The sequence below is a fragment of the Neofelis nebulosa genome, chromosome 14 (genome assembly GCF_028018385.1).
Source record: "Neofelis nebulosa isolate mNeoNeb1 chromosome 14, mNeoNeb1.pri, whole genome shotgun sequence".
Classification (NCBI taxonomy): domain Eukaryota; kingdom Metazoa; phylum Chordata; class Mammalia; order Carnivora; family Felidae; genus Neofelis; species Neofelis nebulosa.
In genome coordinates this window covers 4249391-4269525 of record NC_080795.1, presented here as the reverse complement: position 1 = coordinate 4269525, position 20135 = coordinate 4249391, and the positions used below count along the sequence as shown (strand labels likewise).

Here is a 20135-nt window from a genome sequence, read left to right as displayed (position 1 = left end):
ATTTGGCTTTCCCCAAGGTTCAACTGAAATGTACTACAAGCTTTTTCTCCATTATGAAATTCTATTCCAATATCCCCTGAGATATGAAAATGGATTAGGGCTTGTGGGGATTTAGAATTACTCTGTGACTTCCATCCGTACACCCGTCCTAACCTGTTTACTATTTCTTCTCTAGTCATTGCTTCTTAGTTTGGTGAATTGGGTGGGGCAGAGGATGATGAGTATAAGGAACTAAAATAGTAAGGATCAGGAAAAAATTTCTATCTATTCAGATGTGCTTCAAATTTCCAAAACCATAAAAACATTGTGCTCCTTCTGACTCCCTGTTACCTTAATCCCTAATAGATAATTAAAATTAAGCTAAAAACATACATTGCTAGGAAAACATGGTCAGATGACCCTATTAAATTTTGAGATAGGAGCACTGGTCATGAAGTGGGACTCAGAGAGAGGCTGGATGTAGCCAATTGTTAACACTTTCTACATATTATTCAATTATTTGTGCCCATTTCCTACAGTCTTCAGAAATAAATGGCATGAAGGGATGCCTGGGTGGCTCAGTCGGTTGAGTGTCTGACTCTTGATTTCAGCTCAGGTCATGATCTCAGGGTCGTGGGATCAAGTCTTGCATTGGACTCCACACTGAGCATGGACCCTGCTTGGGATTCTCCCTCTCTGTCTCTCTCTCTCTCTCTGTTTCTCTTTCTCTCCATCTCCCTCCACCTGTCACTCTCTCTTTCTCTCTAAAAGAAAGAAAAGAAAGAAATGGCATGGAGCTTTCCTCTGTTTTGCAGATTATTGTTTTGTCTTCTTTTCATACACATGCCCTTGGTTGAATATGTTTTCAGTGGTGCTAGTGAGAATGGGAGCCCAGCTGTCATCTGCTAGCCCTAATCTCTCTCGTCACAGTGCAGGGAGGTGGTATGGCCGGGCCGTGCTCTCAGGGAGCCCAGACCAGTGCTGGACTGACCAGGTGAAAGGAGAGGTAGAAATCCTGTGGCATGGGCCTCCTCCATTGCCTCTATCCATTACCTCTGGTGATGGAACCTAACTGGGAAGAGGAAGCCAGGGTCAAAAGAGCCTGGGGACGAGCTTCTTCTGTGATCTTCACGGGCTGTGGCCATGGATTTGAAAGGGAACAGGCAAATGGTTGGCTGAGCCACGGACCAAGCGGCACACAATGGAACTGGAGTTTAGCTAAACCGCAGGATCCGGTCAATCATGGTTTGCTTGCGGCCCCCTGCAGTCATACATACACTACTGTGCCATTTGTTTTGATGAAAACATTCTCTATGTTGATTTCCTGTGTGTTTAAAGACTTCCTTTTGTGGTTTTCTCTTTAGCACTTGTAATCTCTAACTAAAACAAAAAATTAAAAGACAAAAAAAGAACACGGATGAGAAAATACCAGTATAGTGGTAGAAACGTGCATGTAAGTCTTTAAAACGATGCTTGCCTATTTGCCTTTCCTCACTGAGATATTTTTGAAAATGTACTATGGAGTCAGTTAGACTTTTTGAAAAAGTCTCCTAAATCGTCCTTACTGTGCTGCGATTAAAAGTTACCCTTTGTTTTTCAGGTTTTTGCATAATAACAAATTATCGAAAATTCCGGCCGGGAGCTTTTCTCATCTGGATTCATTAAAGAGACTGTAAGTGAAAGGAAGCATGCAAACACAGAAACCATATGATTTCCCCCCAAATAAATAAACCCCAAGCGATGATTTGCCTTTGTCTCCTTCTGCTGTGAAAGATCATTGCAATTCTAGCGTGGTCGAGAGAAAACGGTTTTGTTAACTGCACAGCGATAGAGGACACAGATAGTCTACTGAGCTTTTCATGTATTCCCTTAGAAGTGACATTCAAAAGGAATACTGAAGACAGAACTTTCCTCGGTTCTCAGTAATTTCCTTGCTGGTCAAATCTAAAGGCTCCCAAGACTTCCTTTTCCTTTCGCTTTTATTTAAAAAAGAGATGTGAGAAGTTCCAAAGAAAGTCTGACTCCTCTGGCCAGACTTCACAAGCTGGGCCTCGTTGCACCGATGGTTACAGGTACACTTCATTTCTTCCGACACTAAACAATTCAGAGCGAACACCCCAATCCTGTTTTAGTCTCCAGCTGCCTCGCTTTTCCGTCTGCCTCTGTGACTCACTTGCCTTTACCCTGATCTGTCTCTGCACCCCGCTCTCTGGGTATACTTCTGCATCGTTGATGGATTTCTGGTTGTTATTTTTCCCCTGGGTGAGTTCCAGTTATCAGATAAAGATCAAATGTCCCGCTTCCCGGTGCCAGTTGGAGGGGACACGGGGGCAGACTCACAGAGGTTTCTCTCTCAGCCGTCTTGGGGGCCACGTTGTTGCTGTTGTCTTTCTGGTGTGATGTGCCCAGGTCCAGGTTGACAGGCAAGGGAAGGTGAAGATTTAAGTAGGTATCGGAACACCGAGGGAGAGAAATGTGTGTTGTACTTGGTGCCTGGAAATCACACTTGGAATCGCTGTGTTTCAAGGATTACGAATCATCAGGAGGAACGTTCATCCAGCCCCAGTCCATTGTTTCGGGCGTTCGTGCTCTGTTTTCTGTCATGGCCGTTCTCAGCGCAGATGCTGCCTCCCCCGTCTTTTCTCCTCGGGCTGTGCCCTTTGTGCTCAAACCCACCAAAGCCTTGCTTGGTGATTCTCTTCACCTGCCAGAATCTTACTTCTCAGAGCTGGTTGCACTGAGCCGTTTGGAAAAGTACGCGCGTGGATTCTCATTTGCTGTCGTAATCGACTTTGTCTTCTAGAGCAGTTTCAGGTGCGCAGAAAGCAGTGAGACTTCCCACGTACCCTCTGTCCCCACACACAGCCTCCGCCTCTCTCATCCCCCACCAAAGTAGAATAGCTCTTAAAATCCACACGTCGGGATCACCCAAAGTCCGTAGCACATCTTAGGGCTCACCCTTGGTATTGCACATTGTATGGGGTCAGATGAATGTGTAACGACATATAGCATATGGAACGTCGTATGGAAGATTTTCACTGCCCTAAAAGTCCTCTGTGCTCCTCTGTTCATCCCCTTGCGCCCGTAGCCGGCTCCATAGTTTCATCTTTTCTCGAATGTCAGATGACTGAAATCTTACAGCATTCAGCCTTTTCAGATGAGATTCTTTCATTTAGTAATAGGCACTTCAGATGCCTGCGTGTCTTTTCATGGCTCAATAGCGAATTTCTTTTTAGTCTAGAATACTAACTAGTCCATCGTCTGGTTGTACCACAGTTTATTTCTGCCTTCACCTGCTGACGGACATGTGTTTGCTTTCAAGTTTTGGCCATTAGAAATAAAGCTGCTAGAAATATCCACGTGTAGGGTCTGAGCGGACATAAGCTGCACGTGCTTTGGATACATACAAAGGAGCACGGGTCCTGGATCTTATGGCAAAAGTATATCTGGTTTTTGAGAAATTGCCTGGCTGTCTTCCGAACTGGCTGTACCAATGTGGTCCCACCAGCAGTGAGAGGTCACCGGCATTCAGTGTTGTCAGGGTCCTGGATTTGGGCCATTCCGATTGATGTATAGTGGGATGTTGTTGTTTTCCACATTCTTGGTTTTGAGTCATATCTGGAAAGTGAAAAATCCCAAGATATTTTGCAACAAGGCAATAGGATGCTTTATTCTGGTAGTGGGAGGAATATGTTTTTTACTTGCCTTCTTCCTTTTCTTGTTGAATTTGTTATGCCATGTGTAGTTAGAGTCACTGTCTTTGTATATTTGCGGTTATAATTCCCATTAAATGTTTCTTTTCTACATAGATTTCTACCTGGGTATCATTCTTGACTTCTAAGACTCTCAGAAAGTCTTGAAATGCTAAATCCCTTGTTTTTTCCCCTAATCTCTTTGTGCTATTCTTTCTTGTTAAATTTTAGTAGCAGCTTTTTTGTTCTAACCTCTCACATTTAATGAAACGCATTCACTCCATTGCTGGAACGCACACAGAGAAGCAAATACTAATCAGGAAGCAGAGGCAGACCTTATTTTAGAGTGATGTGCCGTTGTGTATATTCTATGCATGCACTGTCTTTATTTCGAATGTTTTAAGCCACTTTTATTTATTTATTTAATATAATTTATTGTCAAATTGGCTTCTATACAACACCCAGTGCTCATCCCCACAAGTGCCCTCCTCAATGCCCATCACCCATTTTCTCCTCCCCCACCCATCAACCCTCAGTTTGTTCTCTGTATTTAAGAGCCTCTTATAGTTTGCCTCCCTCCCTCTCTGTTTGAGACAATTTTTTCCCCTATCCTTTCCCCCGTGGTCTTCTGTTAAGTTTCTGAAGATCCACGTATGAGTGAAAACATACGATATCTGTCTTTCTGTGACTGACTTATTTCACTCAGCACAATAGCTACTAGTTCCATCCACGTTGTATGTTGTGTTGATGTTGTGTTCATAGATGGATGGTACACTGGTCCCTTCTGGTCATGGTAAACTGACATACAGACGATCTGAGCCAACTCTTCCAGGGTTCATGAGATCTTGGTCAGGCTGAGATGGTGAGCCCTGGTACCTGTTATTCCAAATCCTCAAACCTGTGACTATGCAGGCTCTAATTTATACATGAAAATCAGAATACAGGAAAGTAACTGAAGGCTAGTTAAATAAGCTATGTGTACCATCAAATAGATTCCATCTTCAACACTGAAGTCTCTCAACAATTGAAAGAGTGTCACTGCATTGGTCGCATCTGGGAGTCCAAGAAACCTGTGTGGCTCACATGTGCCCTATCAGCACTGGGAGCGGTAAGGGGACACCGGCTCGTGGTTTCCCCGTCTGTACCATATCATTTCTAACTCATGACGACCACATTCCTTCCAAGAGTACTGAGAAAGTTAAGGAAATTCTTTTTAAAAAGTGCTTTTGGATCTTTATGTGAAAGGGATTATGTAAGCGCAAGTGATATATTACTGTATTTTCAAATAGAAAGATTTGAATTTGAACTTACCCTGTGCTTTTTTATTCCTTTTCAAATTGCCCATTGAGCAGTGAACAGACCCAAGTGGGTAATTATTTTACTGTTGTGATTCTTGACTGAATGCGATCAAAGAGAAGTTGTCTTTGATTTAGCACATCGGGTGTGATATTTGATGTAAGAGAAACTTCAAAACAGAGGACAGTGAAATGGCAGTGATTTTAAGTGTATTACTAATAAGTATGGGCTAATAAAGATTAAGACAACCCACTTTTATTATTGATAAAATAGTGTTTTATCTAGTATTATCTAGTGTTTTATTTTTCAAAATTTATGGCTTTAAATGATAGGCTATGTTTTAAGTAGTGCTTTCTCGGTATAAATTTGGAAACACTCAGCTTGTAAAGCCTCCCCAAATGGATTTTTGTGCAAAAATACAGTGTTATGTGTTTTTTCACTACCATAAAAATTCTAGTACTATATGTTTTTTCAAATATAAAGGAGGTTTTTTTTTTTTTTAATGTTTATTTATTTTTGAGAGAAAGACAGAGCATGAGCAGGGGAAGGGCAGAGAGAAAGAGACACAGAATCTGAAGCAGGCTCCAGGCTCCGGGCTGTCAGCACAGAGCCCGATGAGAGGCTCAAACTCACGAGCTGCGAGATCATGACCTGAGCTGAGGTCGGACATTCAAGCAACTGAGCCACCCAGGCACCCCTCAAATATAAAGGAGTTTTTTAAGTGGCAAGTGAAAAAAGAATAACCTATAGTTGTTTTATTCATGTTTTGTATCCCCTGCTATGGATGAATATTTTAATTGAAGTCAGCGGTCATAAAAAGAAGATATGAAATCTTATGCTCTAGTGTTGTTAAAACACACAGGCATGAGGATACATATGGGAAAGAGTGGATCACTGATTAACAGAGGGTTGTTATGTAAGCAATGATGACATCAGGGAAATGGAACATTCAAGAAAGTTGGGTCCCAAGGGAGTTGTTGATGTCCTGGCTTTGGTTCAACTCAGAAATCTCATGGTGATACTAAAGTGAGAATTTACGCCTTAATATGTAACAACAAACTGCTTTTGATAAAATTACCAGACATTAAACTCAAAACATAAATCAGAATGAACTTTGGGCTCCTTCATGTTGAAATAGATCAGTTTTTTAGCAAAGTAGCTGGTTCAGTAAATCAGTCAGTGACAAGGAACAGCCAAGGACACTGAACCCAATACCTTGCTGAAGAAGTACCAGTCAAGTGTTACGTCTTATACATCACTCTGGACAAGGCTGAAAGTATTCTCCATTTCAGCTATGGCTTTATTTTCTCTGTTTAGTGTGAAATCTTGATGGAAGCATTCAGCAAATAAAATCCATACCATTCAGTAACCTTTTAATGAATGTGAGATTTTTCCCCTTAATTTTAACTATTTAATGCTGCTGAATATAGCTAGTTTTCAGTGTAATACAGTTCGAGTACAATATAACAATCTTATGAACGAAGCATCTACAATACACTTCACGAAATTATCAGACAATCTTTCTTAAATTTATTAAAAAATGTACAATTTTCTCAAATTATAAATTCCAAATCTAGAGAAGAACATGATTTTTTTTTTTTTTTTTTTACTTTTAGCTTACTATTCCCAGTAACTTGCTACTAATACAGATTCCTAAGTTAAAATTGCTAGGTGATTTTTAATTTTATATGCAAATTAATCCTTTAAATTCCTTTGTTTCCCAAATGATTTTAAAGGACATTTTATACAATTATTAAAAAATATAGCATTTTTAAATTCTTAAAAATCACATAAAGCATTACTTATGACAATAAAATTTGGACAACATAACATCCCCGTCATAAATATATTCATATTATCATTTCATCCCTTGAATTCCTTTGTGCAGAGTGTGACCTTATTACCGCTATAGACAGACTTGTGGATTTCATTTAACTAATGCTGCCCTTTCACCCTTCGGATGGATGAAAGAGATAATTTATCACTTTGTGTACCCTTTTGCTACACATCTTTTGGAAAGAATGGAGGTACACGCCATCAATCTCTTTGGTTATCTATCAATTTTATTTCATGAGGACAAAAAAAAAAACGTGCTGGAAGGGATTTGGAAAACGTAGTAAAACTTAGCGAAAGTGAACAACTTGTGGGCCTAGATTAGGAAATACCACAAAAAAAATGTGAAGGGCCTACCCGTCCGGTCTGCCAGAGACACTCCCAGATGTGGGCCTTTGTAAGATGACATCATTTCCAGTGATAGCCAGGCCTTTTAACGCACACACACACAAAGAAATTTTAAGAAGTCCTGCCTCTGTCCTTTGGGAAAATTGAAGACACAAGAGAACACAGGCCTATCCATACTGATGTCAAGGTGGTTTGCAAGAGAAAAGAGCCAGTCATCTGAGGCAGCTGCCCAAATCAGACACAGCACGTTTATAGGCCTCGTTTGGGTAATAAAAGCCTCTACTCTTTCTTGTAAGTAACCTCTGTGAAAAAGTTAAAAAAAAAAAAAAAAGTATACTACCAAGTGTAAATTCTCTGTTCTTAACATTTAAAAGATCTGTAACATATCACTATGTATGGTTTCAACTCTGAGCCTTCTCTAAGACAAGTAAGCATTCATTTGATCCTGTAGTTATTAAGGTAAGCTTACAGGTAAGCGTGTGTTGTAGTCTGTTGATGGGTACCGACGAATCCTGGAGTCAAAAATGTGACTAAGGAGGTAAATTGGAGGCAGTTAAAGATTTTAATTCAGAAGATGCAAACAACATTAATAGTCACTCAACAGTTGTAATTCTTGCCTGCATGCCTAGGCGTCTGGATTCCAATGCCCTAGTTTGTGACTGTGACTTAATGTGGCTCGGGGAACTTATGCAAGGCTATGCCCGGAATGGCCAAACTCAGGCTGCTGCTACATGTCAATATCCCAGAAGGCTCCAGGGACGCTCCATTGCTTCCGTAACGGTGGAGGAGTTCAACTGTGGTACGTAATTTTCTCTGTGCGTGGAAAACGGAGTTGTCTTTTGTTTGCCTTTTCTATAAAGGTTTGTTAATACAATGTTGCATTTAAAAGAGCATAATATCAAAAGATGCTATTAAGAGGTTTAGTTAAAAGTATGGTCAGTTTCTGTTTCATTACCTGCATTTTCGCTTAAGGGAGTTTTTATCATCATAAACAGAGCTGGGAAAGTCCTTGAGGATCATTTAATCCAACTTTCAAATTTCCTCAAATATTGAGGAAAACTGTTTTTCAACAAGGTCACAGGACACTGTGACCGGCATTAAAGTTTCCACTTATTCCTCAGCATCACTTAGTGCTGCTAATGATTAATAATTGAGGTTTTTCAGGGGTGCCTGGGTGGCTCAGTCGGTTGAGCACCGACTTCAGCTCAGGTCATGATCTCACGGTTTGTGAGTTCGAGCCCCGCGTCGGGCTCTGTGCTGACAGCTCGGAGCCTAGAGCCTGCTTTGGATTCTCTGTCTCTTTCTGCCCCTCCCCCACCTGTGCTCTGTCTCTCTCAAAAATAAGTAAATGTAAAACTTTCTAAAAAACAAATAAATAAATAAATAATTGCGGTTTTTCAACTTTAGATCAAATCGTTATTAGTATTCGCAATATTAATGCAAACTTTGGATTTGATAAACATAGCTCATATTCTGGCAGCTTTGATAAGGCTATTAGCCTTTACTTGAAGATCCAAGTACAGGTACTTAAAATATTATTTGGTTCTCACCTCAAGCTTTTAATATAAATGAGATAATACCTACCTATGTATCTATCTAATCTATATTTACATATAGCTTTAAATATGAATAGCTGAATGTACATACATACGTGTGCATGTGTGTGATAATTGGACTCCTTGGAGATTTAGTCACGTGATAGCTTACAGCAGACATTTTCTTTCTAAAGTCCCATTCACCGGAGGCCAAGTTTTTTTAACTTCTCTCAGCAGGTTATTTGGAAAATTATATCAATATGATTTAATTCCATCCAGATTGAGAAGAAATGTAACTTGGTCTTTATTTCCAAATAAATCGCAAATTGGTCCATACTTTCCACCTTTACTACCAACTTCAAGTTTATGTTGTGGTCCAGTTTGCCTGGAATACAGTACATGTTAACCGGTGTCCTGGCTTTCATTTTCCTCCCTCTCCAATCTATTATATTTGGGGAGATCTTTTAAAATACCTATCTGCTTATATAGTCCTTTTTGCTCTGACTCTTTTATAGCTGCCCACACCTGAAAATGAAACACGAAATCCTGAACAAGGCCACGCTTCCTGTATGTTGTATCCTCTGGCTCCTCTCTGTATCCTTGATCCAGTCTTCCTGTCCGTTTGCTCAGTGAAGTTTACCTGTCACGATGGTCTTGAAGTTCCTAAAAGTTCTTAAGCTTTTTTCCAATTCAAGGGCTGTCTGCATGCTTTTTACTCTGTCTACAGTATTCGTCTTGCACATCTCCTTATAATAGCCCTCTTCTTAAATAGGAATTACTTAGAAAGGCTTTATTTAATCTTGCTTTCTACCCACCTTCTCTCTATCACACACACACTGAGTCAAGTCCCTTTTTATAATCTATCTATCAAATCACCATTTATTTTTCTTAGTACTTGTCACAATATATTATTATACATTTTTGTGTTTGTTTAATTTCAGTTGTTTCAGTGAAATGATAAGCCTATGATTACAGAAATTTTGTTTTGATCACTGTTTCATTACTGGTCTTAGCATTGGGCCTGACATACTGTAATGTTGAATTTTTTTTTCCATAAATATATAGATGAATCAAACTACTTTTCCAAAAAGGGTAATGCCAAGTGTTGATCATATGGACTTTTGATGAAGTGGTTAAGATTGGGACCTATATAACATTCTTCAGACATAGTAGATCTGGTTATTTGTTAAGGACTGACAATCTCAAATCATGTACTTATGAAAAGAAGAGTTTTATCATTTAGAAAGGTTTAGAAAAATTTGTTAAGTTTGCCATAGAAAAGTGAAATTCCCTGCCTAACATTTTTCTCTCATAATTTAACTTCAATAATCTTATTTGATTCATTAAAAATCAATCTACTTTCTTATTAAAATAATTTAAATGTTTCCGTGTTTTACCTCTAATTATTACTTGAGAAGGGAAACATTCATTTATATCAATAAGGAATTTTGCTCAGCCAGGTTTGAGGTCTAGACATACAAATTCTTATAAATTGTATAAAGTGGACGTTAGATGGCTAATTGTCTAGGAAGGCTGCCTACAAATTTCAAGCTCAATTGAAGTACTTGGCTTGAAATATCGACCCATAAAATCAAACTTCTTCCATAAATATGGTTGTTTTGAACTACTAGAAATAAAAGCACAGGGAAATTTATTTCATCTACTTCATTAGAGATTCCTTTGTGCACCGAATCTTTCAAATTTCTGAAGTTTTGTTAAATATATGTCTAATGTCTAAACTGGCATATTACTGGGTAACTGCAAGACAATCTGTAAAACTTTAATGTAGACGGATATTAAATATTCTCAATCTTAGGATACTATAATTTTGTGTCTTTAAAAATACCCCAATAATTCTTTTGTCACAGAGAGCCCCCGAATTACTTTTGAGCCCCAGGATGTGGAGGTAACATCGGGGAATACTGTCTACTTCACTTGCCGAGCGGAAGGAAACCCCAAACCGAAGATTACTTGGATACATAACAAGTAAATATTAAGCATGGATGTGTGTTGTATTCTCTTTCCAATTTTATTAATCCATTTATCTTGTTTCAACTAGTTTATCTAGAGATGAAATTTCCCAAATTATCAGAATTTCTTAGAGACAAAAATGTCTTTTAGCATTCATCTTTTGACATGTCCAAATTATCTGGAGGACTTCTTAAAATTTATATTTCTAGACATTAATGATTGTGAATTTGACTAAAGGGATTTTGTATTATTTCTAGAAGGAAGTAGTGGGATAATAATAAACTAGCGTGTTTTAAAATCTGAACATAATTAGATATAACCTCATCTTAATTATTTTAGTTGCAAACTGGCATTTTACATTTGGTGTTGCAAATTTCACACAATAAATCAGTATAACGTGATGTAAGTGAATTGGCAATAAAGGATATACAAGATTATTTAAAATACTAGTTATTTCTTTTATTCTCATTGCACTATTTGATAAAATGTGGTATGTATCAATCTAAAAGTCTGAATATAAAATTAAATAGCAATAACAAACTTAAAAATTTAAATTAAACGTCTAAAGAACGAGTGGGAAAGTGATATGAAATAGATACATAGAATGAACTACATGTTTGATACAATTCAGTCACAGGACTTGGATAATTATATTTTCATTAATTACATTATTGGTACCTAGCATGCCTCGCACGTGTCCTTCCCAGACTTGCACAAAATCTCATTGTTTTCTGTCATGTGTATAATCAACACTATATTTTTATGCTTTTCTTCACAAAATATTCTGATATTAAAATAGTTTGCGTCTTTTCTGTATATAATTTGAATTTGTAATTTTAGTAAGAAACCCAGACATGTTTGTAAAATGTGTTTTTAATTCTTGCAGAAAACTAATAAGTGTAGGTTAAAAATAGCTTGGAAAGAAGGCAATTATGAACACTATTAAATTTGGAATCTGGCCCAGGAGAAAGACTTCAACTGATAGAAGACTTCAATTTATTTCCATCTGGAGATTGTTCAAGGGTACTTGAGAAATAGAAATTGCTGCTTGTCATGTCTTCAGACTGCTTGCTCTGCCTTCTTACAGTTTAAATTCAGTCATTATGTTTTCAAGGTTATAAAGGCACTGAAATAGTATTTAGAAAGGGACAAGTGAAATCCTGTTGCCTGATGGAATGTATGGCATAAGGGTTTTAAATATGGTGACTAAAGAAACTAAGATGCATTTAAAAGGAAACAGAGAAATGGAAAAAGAAGGAATAAAATGAAGGAAAGGTAAAGTGTAGGCAGAAATTTCTGTTACTGTATTAACCATTTTGCATAGAAAAAAAGTAGAGGTGAAAGGGAAGAGCTGATACCAAGCAATATTTAACATCACCAAATCTTAACTCACCCATTATTTGTCGTTGAGTATTTTTTTAAATAGAAAGATAACATATAGACTGAAAGTGCATGAACTTAAAGTCTAGTAGAGCAGATAATTTGAAACAAACATCTATTTAACATAAACCAAGCTAAGAAAAAAAAAATACAGCCAATTCATTAGAAGCTACCTAGGTGTCCCTTCCTTAACACTCTCTTTTTTCCTCCCCCTAGAGTCCTCTATCCTGACTTTAGGGTCCATAGAGCAGTGTGTTAAGAACTGATTAGACACGAGCAAAGGTAGAATTAGAGAATTAGAAGGTACGTTTGTTGGAGTAAATTAGCTTTCCGGATGGTTAAGAAACACAGAGACTATAATTCAAAGGCCCAGGACATATCCAGTAGGAGTTCCAGAAAGATAGGTTAGAAATAATGAGCTGGAGTCAATGTTTAGAGAAGTAATAATGAGGACTCTTTCATAAATGAAAAAAATCACGAGATTTCAGAATAAGAACTGTACTGATTCCCACCCAGGGCTTAAAAAAGAAATCTATACCTGGCGCGTTATGATCAGAAAGTTGAGAGATAAAACCTTTCATTCCAAGGTAATTTTCAGATTACTTTCAAATGCATAGCGATTACACTGACAGTTAACTGTACGTGGCTAGAAGGCAATCGCATATATTGAAATGTTTGAAGAAGAGAAAATCTAGTTTCCTTCTGTTTTATATTCAGCTAAATTATCTGACAAGTAAAATGAAGACATTTGCAAAGAGTTGAGCCTTACTTGGGGATTTTTGCTAAAAGTAATACAAGTTAGAGAGATGTGATATGCAAGAAGTAAAAGTAAAAAACAATGTATTTTTTTTTTCATTTTTTTTAAATGTTCATTTATTTTTGAGAGACAGAGAGACAGCATGAGCAGGAGAGGGCAGAGAGAGAGGGAGACCCAGAATCTGAAGCAGGCTCCAGGCTCTGAGCCGTGGGCACAGAGCCCAATGCAGGGCTCAAACTCAGGAGCCGTGAGATCATGAGCTGAGCCGAAGTCGGACGCTCAACCGACTGAGCCATGCAGGCGCTCCAAAAGCAATGTATTTTTAAACATGTCGATAAATATGAATAAATCGAGATTGTTAAAGTATTGGCCAACTTTAAAGTAAGAGAGAAGTAAAATGTTAGATGATACGAATAAAAATATTATAAGGAGAGAGGACATAATTAAATCATTTCCATGTCTCATTTTTGAGGTGTAGAATGATATTAACTTTGGATTTAGAAAAGTCAGGAAGGCCTGGTAAAAATTATGGTAAAATACTAAGAAACATGAAGAGACTACAACTATTCATACTTAGAGAAAGGAAAGAGTGATTAAAGAAAACTGGGCCAGTCAACAAAAGGCAGGGAGAGAGAGAATTAAGACAAAGGCAAGGCAGAGGAAAGAGAAAGTGAACAAAATATCTCATTAGAAATAAGTTTAAATACATTAGTAAAAACAATACATGTACAGATTAAATAGCCTTTTGAAAGACATTATAAGATTGGATTGAAAAATTCAGGGGCGCCTGAGTGGCGCCGTCGGTGAAGCGTCCGACTTCAGCCAGGTCACGATCTCGCGGTCTGTGAGTTCGAGCCCCGCGTCAGGCTCTGGGCCGACGGCTCGGAGCCCGGAGCCTGTTTCCGATTCTGTGTCTCCCTCTCTCTCTGCCCCTCCCCCATTCGTGCTCTGTCTCTCTCTGTCCCAAAAATAAATAAAAAACGTTGAAAAAAAAATTAAAAAAAAAAATTCAGCTGTGTAGTATTTATGTGTATCTAAAACATGATACTGGGAGGTGTTATATGGGTGAACATGTTACAGCAACGTTGCATCAATCAAAATAAAGGTGCCATAGCAATATTAATATCGACCAAAATAAATTTCAAGAAAAAAAGATAACTGCATATGATTAGTAATTGCATATCATTAGATCACAGTGATAAGAGCAGCAATTCACTGGGATATAAGAACCATTTTTGATGTAAGTTTGGGAGATTCTTTAGGCTTCTCAGGAGGAGAGTAAAGTGATTACCAGTACCTAGAGATAACAATCAAAATAATTTTTTGATAAATGATTGATTGAATTCAAAGAGGAGGGAGACCGTTCCAGCTGGAAGAAGGAGTAAAGGCACAGGATAGAAATTGCTGTGATAGGATCAGGAAAGAGGGTGCATCGTATTTGTTGGGATGAAGGTTTTGCTTATGAAAGTAATAGAAAAATATGAAAATTAACTGGAAGGCTGATGACTTTGGCTTTTCCTTTATAATCTTGGAGTACCACTGGAAGATGTTGAGCGAGAGAGTCACGTGACTAATAGAGGTTTCTAAACCAGCCATGCTTTTGAAGATAATTTAAGTTTGTGGGCATGCATGGTAACTTAACTTATCTTTCTATTTCTGGGACCTAGCCACAGAGCCTAGTTCTTAGAAAGCACTTTGTAAATGCTTATTGCAATGAATTGCCTTTAATAAATCAAACCTGTTTGTCGGCACATTTGCAAGGAAAACAAAAATCTAAGAACATTCTACTTGTGCGCACCTTTGTGTTTTTACATATGATTGCTACTTGGTTTGCACCAAGTTGACAATGTGATTCGTATATTGAGACACGAAGACCTGCTTTGAATTTTTGAAGGAACAGCATGATTCGTGAGCAAACAATTTTTATCAGCAAACAGAGAAATAACCAGGGAAAGGGATTGGTGCGTTGTAAATGCATGGGTTTGATGTTCTGGCTTTAATTTTTTTGGTTTTATACCATTTGGTTTTTGTGGGTTTAATTTTTTTGGTTTTATACCATTTTAAAGAGTAAAAATTGCTGAACTCTGTTGCATCATCTAGCCAGAAGACAGATACCATATACACACTTGGTAACTTTTGATATTTTGGGATTCAGTTTTAGAACGAGTTTTTCTTGCCACATTTGCTTTATTTCTCTGTGTGTAATGTGGGTGCACAACTATTTTCCCCCTCCTCTTCCTCCTCCATTTCCTTTGTCCCAATTCTCCGTCACATAGAGGCTGAGGCAGACGCTACGTTGTTACTAGCCTGTCATTTTACGAGACTCTACCTCCATGAAGGAGGAGACTATGTCTGTCATATCGTTCCAAGCATCTGGGAAGGGTTAAATTATAGTTTCTTATAAAAGGATACAACTCAGGAGCAGCCAGATGGAGAGGGCAAAGTATGTGGGAAGGGGTGCAGACCTTCTGTGCTTTCTGAGTGTGATGTTCCCCAAATATCTACGTGTTTACCAGTTTGGAAGCTCCAAGAACAAATTTTTTAAAAAATTTTTTAACGTTTATTTATTATTGGGAGACAGAGAGACACAGAGTGTGAGCAGGGGAGGGGTAGAGAGAGGGGGAGACATAGAATCTGAAGTAGGCTCCAGGCTCTGAGCTGTCGGCACAGAGCCCGATGCAGGGCTCAAACTCACACACTGCGAGATCAGGACCTGAGCCGAAGTCGGTCACTTAACCAACCGAGCCACCCAGGCGCCCCTCCAAGAACAGATTTTAAGGAAACTAAATCATCTTTGGAAAAGATGCAGTTCCATTATTGCTGGCATGTTCCTTTGCAAGTAGTCTTTTTTTTTTTTTTTTTAATTTATTTTGAGAAAGAGAGCATGTGTGAGTGGGGAAGGGGCAGAGAGAGAGGGAGAGAGAAAGTCCCAAGCAGGCTTTGAGCTGCCAGTGCAGAGCCTGATGTGGGGCTCAATCTCACGAACTATGAGATCACAACGTGACCTGAAATCAAGAGCCGGATGCATAACTGACAGCCACCCAGGCCCCCCTTTTGCAAGTAGGTCTTCTTCATTGGGTGTAAGGTTAGATGATTTTAGAATTGTGTTTAAAATCATTAGTTTAATACTAAATGAGACTTTTGAATGTGGGCACTTAAAGAAAACGTGCTTTCTGATGTTCATTGCAGGTTACTGACACTGAGTAGCTGTTTATACTTACAAGAATGTCCGTCATCTAGTTCCCTTGCCTATGCCTTGCATGACTGACCGTTCAGAAGCACTATTGTTTTTCCTAAAGCGAATCTCTTCAAAAATAGCAACTTGAAGTTCTTACTAACTGGTAGTTTTTCTTTTTTTTTTTTCTTTTTAATTTTTTAAGTTTATTTATTTTGTTTTTAAAAATTCTTCTTTTTAACGTTTATTTTTGAGAAAGAGGGACAGAGTGCAAGCAGGGGAGAGGCAGAGACAGAGGGAGACACAGAATCCGAAGCAGGCTCCAGGCTCCGAGCTGTCGGCACAGAGCCCAGCGCCGGGCTCAAACTCCCGAACCGTGAGATCATGACCTGAGCTGAAGTTGGATGTTTAACCGACTGAGCCACCCAGGTGCCCCTATTTAATTTGAGAGAGAGAGAGAATTCAGGAGAGGCAAAGAGAGAGAGGGAGAGAGAGAATCCCAAGCAGGCTCCATACTGTCAGTGCAGAGCCCAATGTAGGGCTCAAACTCACGAACTGTGAGATCAAGAGCCAAAACCAAGCATCAGATGCTTAACCGACTGAACCACCCAGGTGCCCTAATAACTGATAGTTTTTTTTAAAAATTAGGCTTTTCAGCGGGTGAAGAAGAACAGATTGCATCTGTGTGTCCTGTCTTCTCTGCTCCACTCTAAAAAAATGGATGTGAAATATGGCCATTGTGTGCCTCCTTATCCTTTGTGACAGAAATTGCTGAATAAGGATGATTTCTCCATCTCTTTAATTGAACATGCTGTAGTTTTTACATGTATGAAAATAAGATGAGTTATTATCCTTCAGTGATGGCACATATTTAAATGAGTAGACAAACTTGGAAGCTGTTGGCTTTGTAAAACAAATTAAAAAGAGAAATGAGATCCCCTCAATGGACTTTTTCCTCTCTAAAGGGTGTTATTGATGGATGATGTAGACTAAGTGTTTAATTGAGATTATTGAGTGATGAATGTGTGTGTTGGGGGAACATTTTATGTTTAATAAATTTATAGTACTAAGCAGATTCATACAAATATCTATTCCTCCTCAGACAAGATCACTGAGTATTTTAAAAAAGGGAAAAGTACCCTGGTACGACAAAAACGTTCTGTACAAACTTCCAACATATGTTTATGTGTCAGTAGCTTTGCATTTATTGCTAGAGATAACCCCCCAAAACTATATTATTGATGTCTGAACCTTCTGGATGATAGCCTTCACTATGTACTCAATGGATCTTCCATTTGGATGGATAAACGCCATTTTCCTGGTATCCCCAAAATGGTCCAGTTCCGTTAAGAGGGCCTAACATCCAACAACTGGGTAAATGGGTTGTGCTTTTTTAATGCCATGTCATGTAATTGTCCTTGGCTTTAGCTAGGTTGTCTTCAATATGAATATTTTCCTACTCCTTCACGAAATGTGAACGCATTCTGAATGACTCACAGAAAAGGGGTGCAAAACTTACATATGATCGTCTGATGATTTTTTTAATGGGAATTCAGAGGTATAACAATGTGCAGAAGTATCTTTCATTTGGATAGATGGCTTTAGTGTTTAAATTCATGCTGCTTTAGGGGCGCCTGGGTGGCTCAGTCGGTTGAGCGTCCGACTTTGGCTCGGGTCAAGATTTCTCAGTTGGTGAGTTCAAGCCCCATGTTGGTCTCTGTGCTGACAGCTCAGAGCCTGGAGCCTGCTTTGGATTCCGTGTCTCCCTCTCTCTTCCCCACTCATGCTGTGTCTCTCTCTGTCTCTCAAAGATGAATAGACATTAACAAAAAAATTAAAGGGGTGCCTGGGTGGCTTGGTCGGTTGGGCGTCCGACTTCGGCTCAGGTCATGATCTCGCGGTCCGTGAGTTCGAGCCCCGCGTTGGGCTCTGTGCTGACGGCTCAGAGCCTGGAGCCTGCTTCAGATTCTGTGTCTCCCTCTCTCTCTGCTCCTCCCCTATTCATGCTCTGTCTCTCCCTGTCTCAAAAATAAATAAACGTTAAAAAAAAAGTTAAAAAAAAATTAAAGTCATGCTGCCTTGGAAAGCAGGACATTTAAACCTCCTTCCTTTCTATTGTGTCTTGACTTGAAACCTGTGTTTAAGATATAGTCTCAGAAATGGGAAGGGACAACTAGGATTTAAACTAAAATGTTCTGGATTATTAAGATAATTTTAGAAGTTAACAAGTCGATATACACGAGCCATATTTATAAGTTCTTATATGTTCAGTCTTGTTAAGTGTTTGAGACATGATTGGGGTTAAATAACATGTGTGTAAAACGTGCATTTCCAGCCATTCATTGGATTTGGAAGATGATACTCGACTTAACTTGTTTGACGATGGGACACTCATGATCCGAAACACCCGTGAGTCGGACCAAGGTGAATATCAGTGCATGGCCAGAAACTCGGCCGGGGAAGTCAAGACCCAGAATGCCATGCTCAGATACTCCAGTCCTCCAGGTACGGCTTTTCTTCCTCAGGGAACTTGGGGTAAATGCCTCAGTTCTCCATCAGTTATTTGCACTAGAAAATGACTTATGTTGCTTCTTTAAAGGATGGACTGCTTAAAAGTGAAACTGTTGCCATTTTCTATCACTTTCTAGTCTTTTACAGAAATTGTTTTTTTCTCTTCAAGTTTTTTTTTTTTAAATTTCCTGCCTCCGTTCTCTTCTCTCATAGTCACCACAGGTGCTGTGCCAAGACTGCTGTTCTCCTTTTGATGACCTATCCGGCCTCCTCAGAAGACGACCCGCCCTCCTCAGACAGAGGGACTCAGTGGTACCTAGGCAGGGCTATCATCCTTTCTAACAAACGTTCAGTTATTCATTCATAATTAATTACCCGCCAAATATTTACTGAATGCCTACTGAGCTTGCTGTTGAAGATTCTATGGTTGACAGCCTATGCTCCTTTAACTTTCCAGGAGCTTTGCTTTGCCCTAATGTCAGTGGCCCATGTAAACCAGCCACAGTGACTGTGACAAATTTGTAGTAATATCATTTTGAGAGAGCTGATGGAAAGAGTGACACTGTTTCCTCAGCCCTTACTGAGTCGATAGTCTATTAGGCGATAGATTAGGCGATTAGCCATAATTCAACAAAATGGCAGGTTTTATGACAGGTAAGGAAAGGGGATAGGAGGATAAAGGGGAGTTCGTTGTGTGCTGGCAAATGTGTAAGCGCTGGCTCTGGGGGCGAGGGAGCAGCCCTGAGGTGCAACATTTGCCGACGATTGACGAGACACCGATGAATTCGGAGTTGGGAAGAGATGCACAGTAGAAATGGGAATTCGGAGTTGAGAAGAGATGGAGCAGAAATGCTACTGGTAGCATAGCATTTCTACCCTGCAGACGCAGACGTAGACCATCTCAAAACTCCAGATAATAGCAAAATGTGAAACAATGAGAAGTGGTAAACGTCAGAATTGATCTTTGACGTTCAGGAGGTTTATTTAGTTGTAATTTTAGGTCCCTGGATTTTTTAACAATGGCTGTGCTTCACAAGCAGCTTGAAAGATTCCCCAAATTTGATAACCGGCCCTCTAGAGCGGGCCGCCGCACAGCCCTGTCAGAGGAAGAGCCCTTGGAGCCGACTTGGAGATCTGTGTTCGTTCAAGAAAGGATTTCCCAGGACCTGTGACCTAGAAGCCGAAGGCAAGAAGTAGGAAACAGCCAGATAAAGAGGACTGAAACCTCATCGTAGTAGAAGGGGCAGTAAAGGTAGACAGAGCAGGGCACATTCAAGACTGGATGCCTCGAGGGTACAGATGCAGAGTTGGGGATTCCTTGAGATTTGGGGGGCTGTAAGGCAGAGCTGAATCGTTCATTACTGTACTCAAAGTGTGACCAAAATTAGATTGCTCTTTTAAAATGGTCGCCCAGGCTGCAGTTCGGAGAACAAGCAGGAGGACAGAGTAAGGTGAGGGGCGGGCAGGCTGTGGCGATGATGCACAGGAGAGCAGTGACGTTGGATGGGGCAGTGACAGAGGGAGTAGAGAAAACGCCACCGAACTAAGAGTTACTCCAGCAGAATTGAGGCATTTGAGTCAGAGATTGGCTGGATTCGGGAATTCCCTACGGAGTTCTTCGGTATTTTCTCATCAGCACACCCACTAGCTCTTTGCAA

General features: G+C 39.4%; 1 protein-coding gene across 5 annotated transcripts in view; it reads left to right on the top strand.

Annotated features, from left to right (window-relative positions):
• PXDNL (peroxidasin like) overlaps window positions 1–20135 on the top strand; it is a 424019-nt gene that overhangs the window by 291685 nt on the left and 112199 nt on the right. For all 5 annotated transcript variants that reach the window (XM_058699364.1, XM_058699365.1, XM_058699366.1 and 2 more), the window contains exons 6-9: window positions 1580–1651; window positions 7778–7947; window positions 10552–10669; window positions 18302–18471. In XM_058699364.1, coding sequence (XP_058555347.1) covers window positions 1580–1651; window positions 7778–7947; window positions 10552–10669; window positions 18302–18471 — 530 coding nt within the window. The remainder of the gene's footprint in view (window positions 1–1579; window positions 1652–7777; window positions 7948–10551; window positions 10670–18301; window positions 18472–20135) is intronic.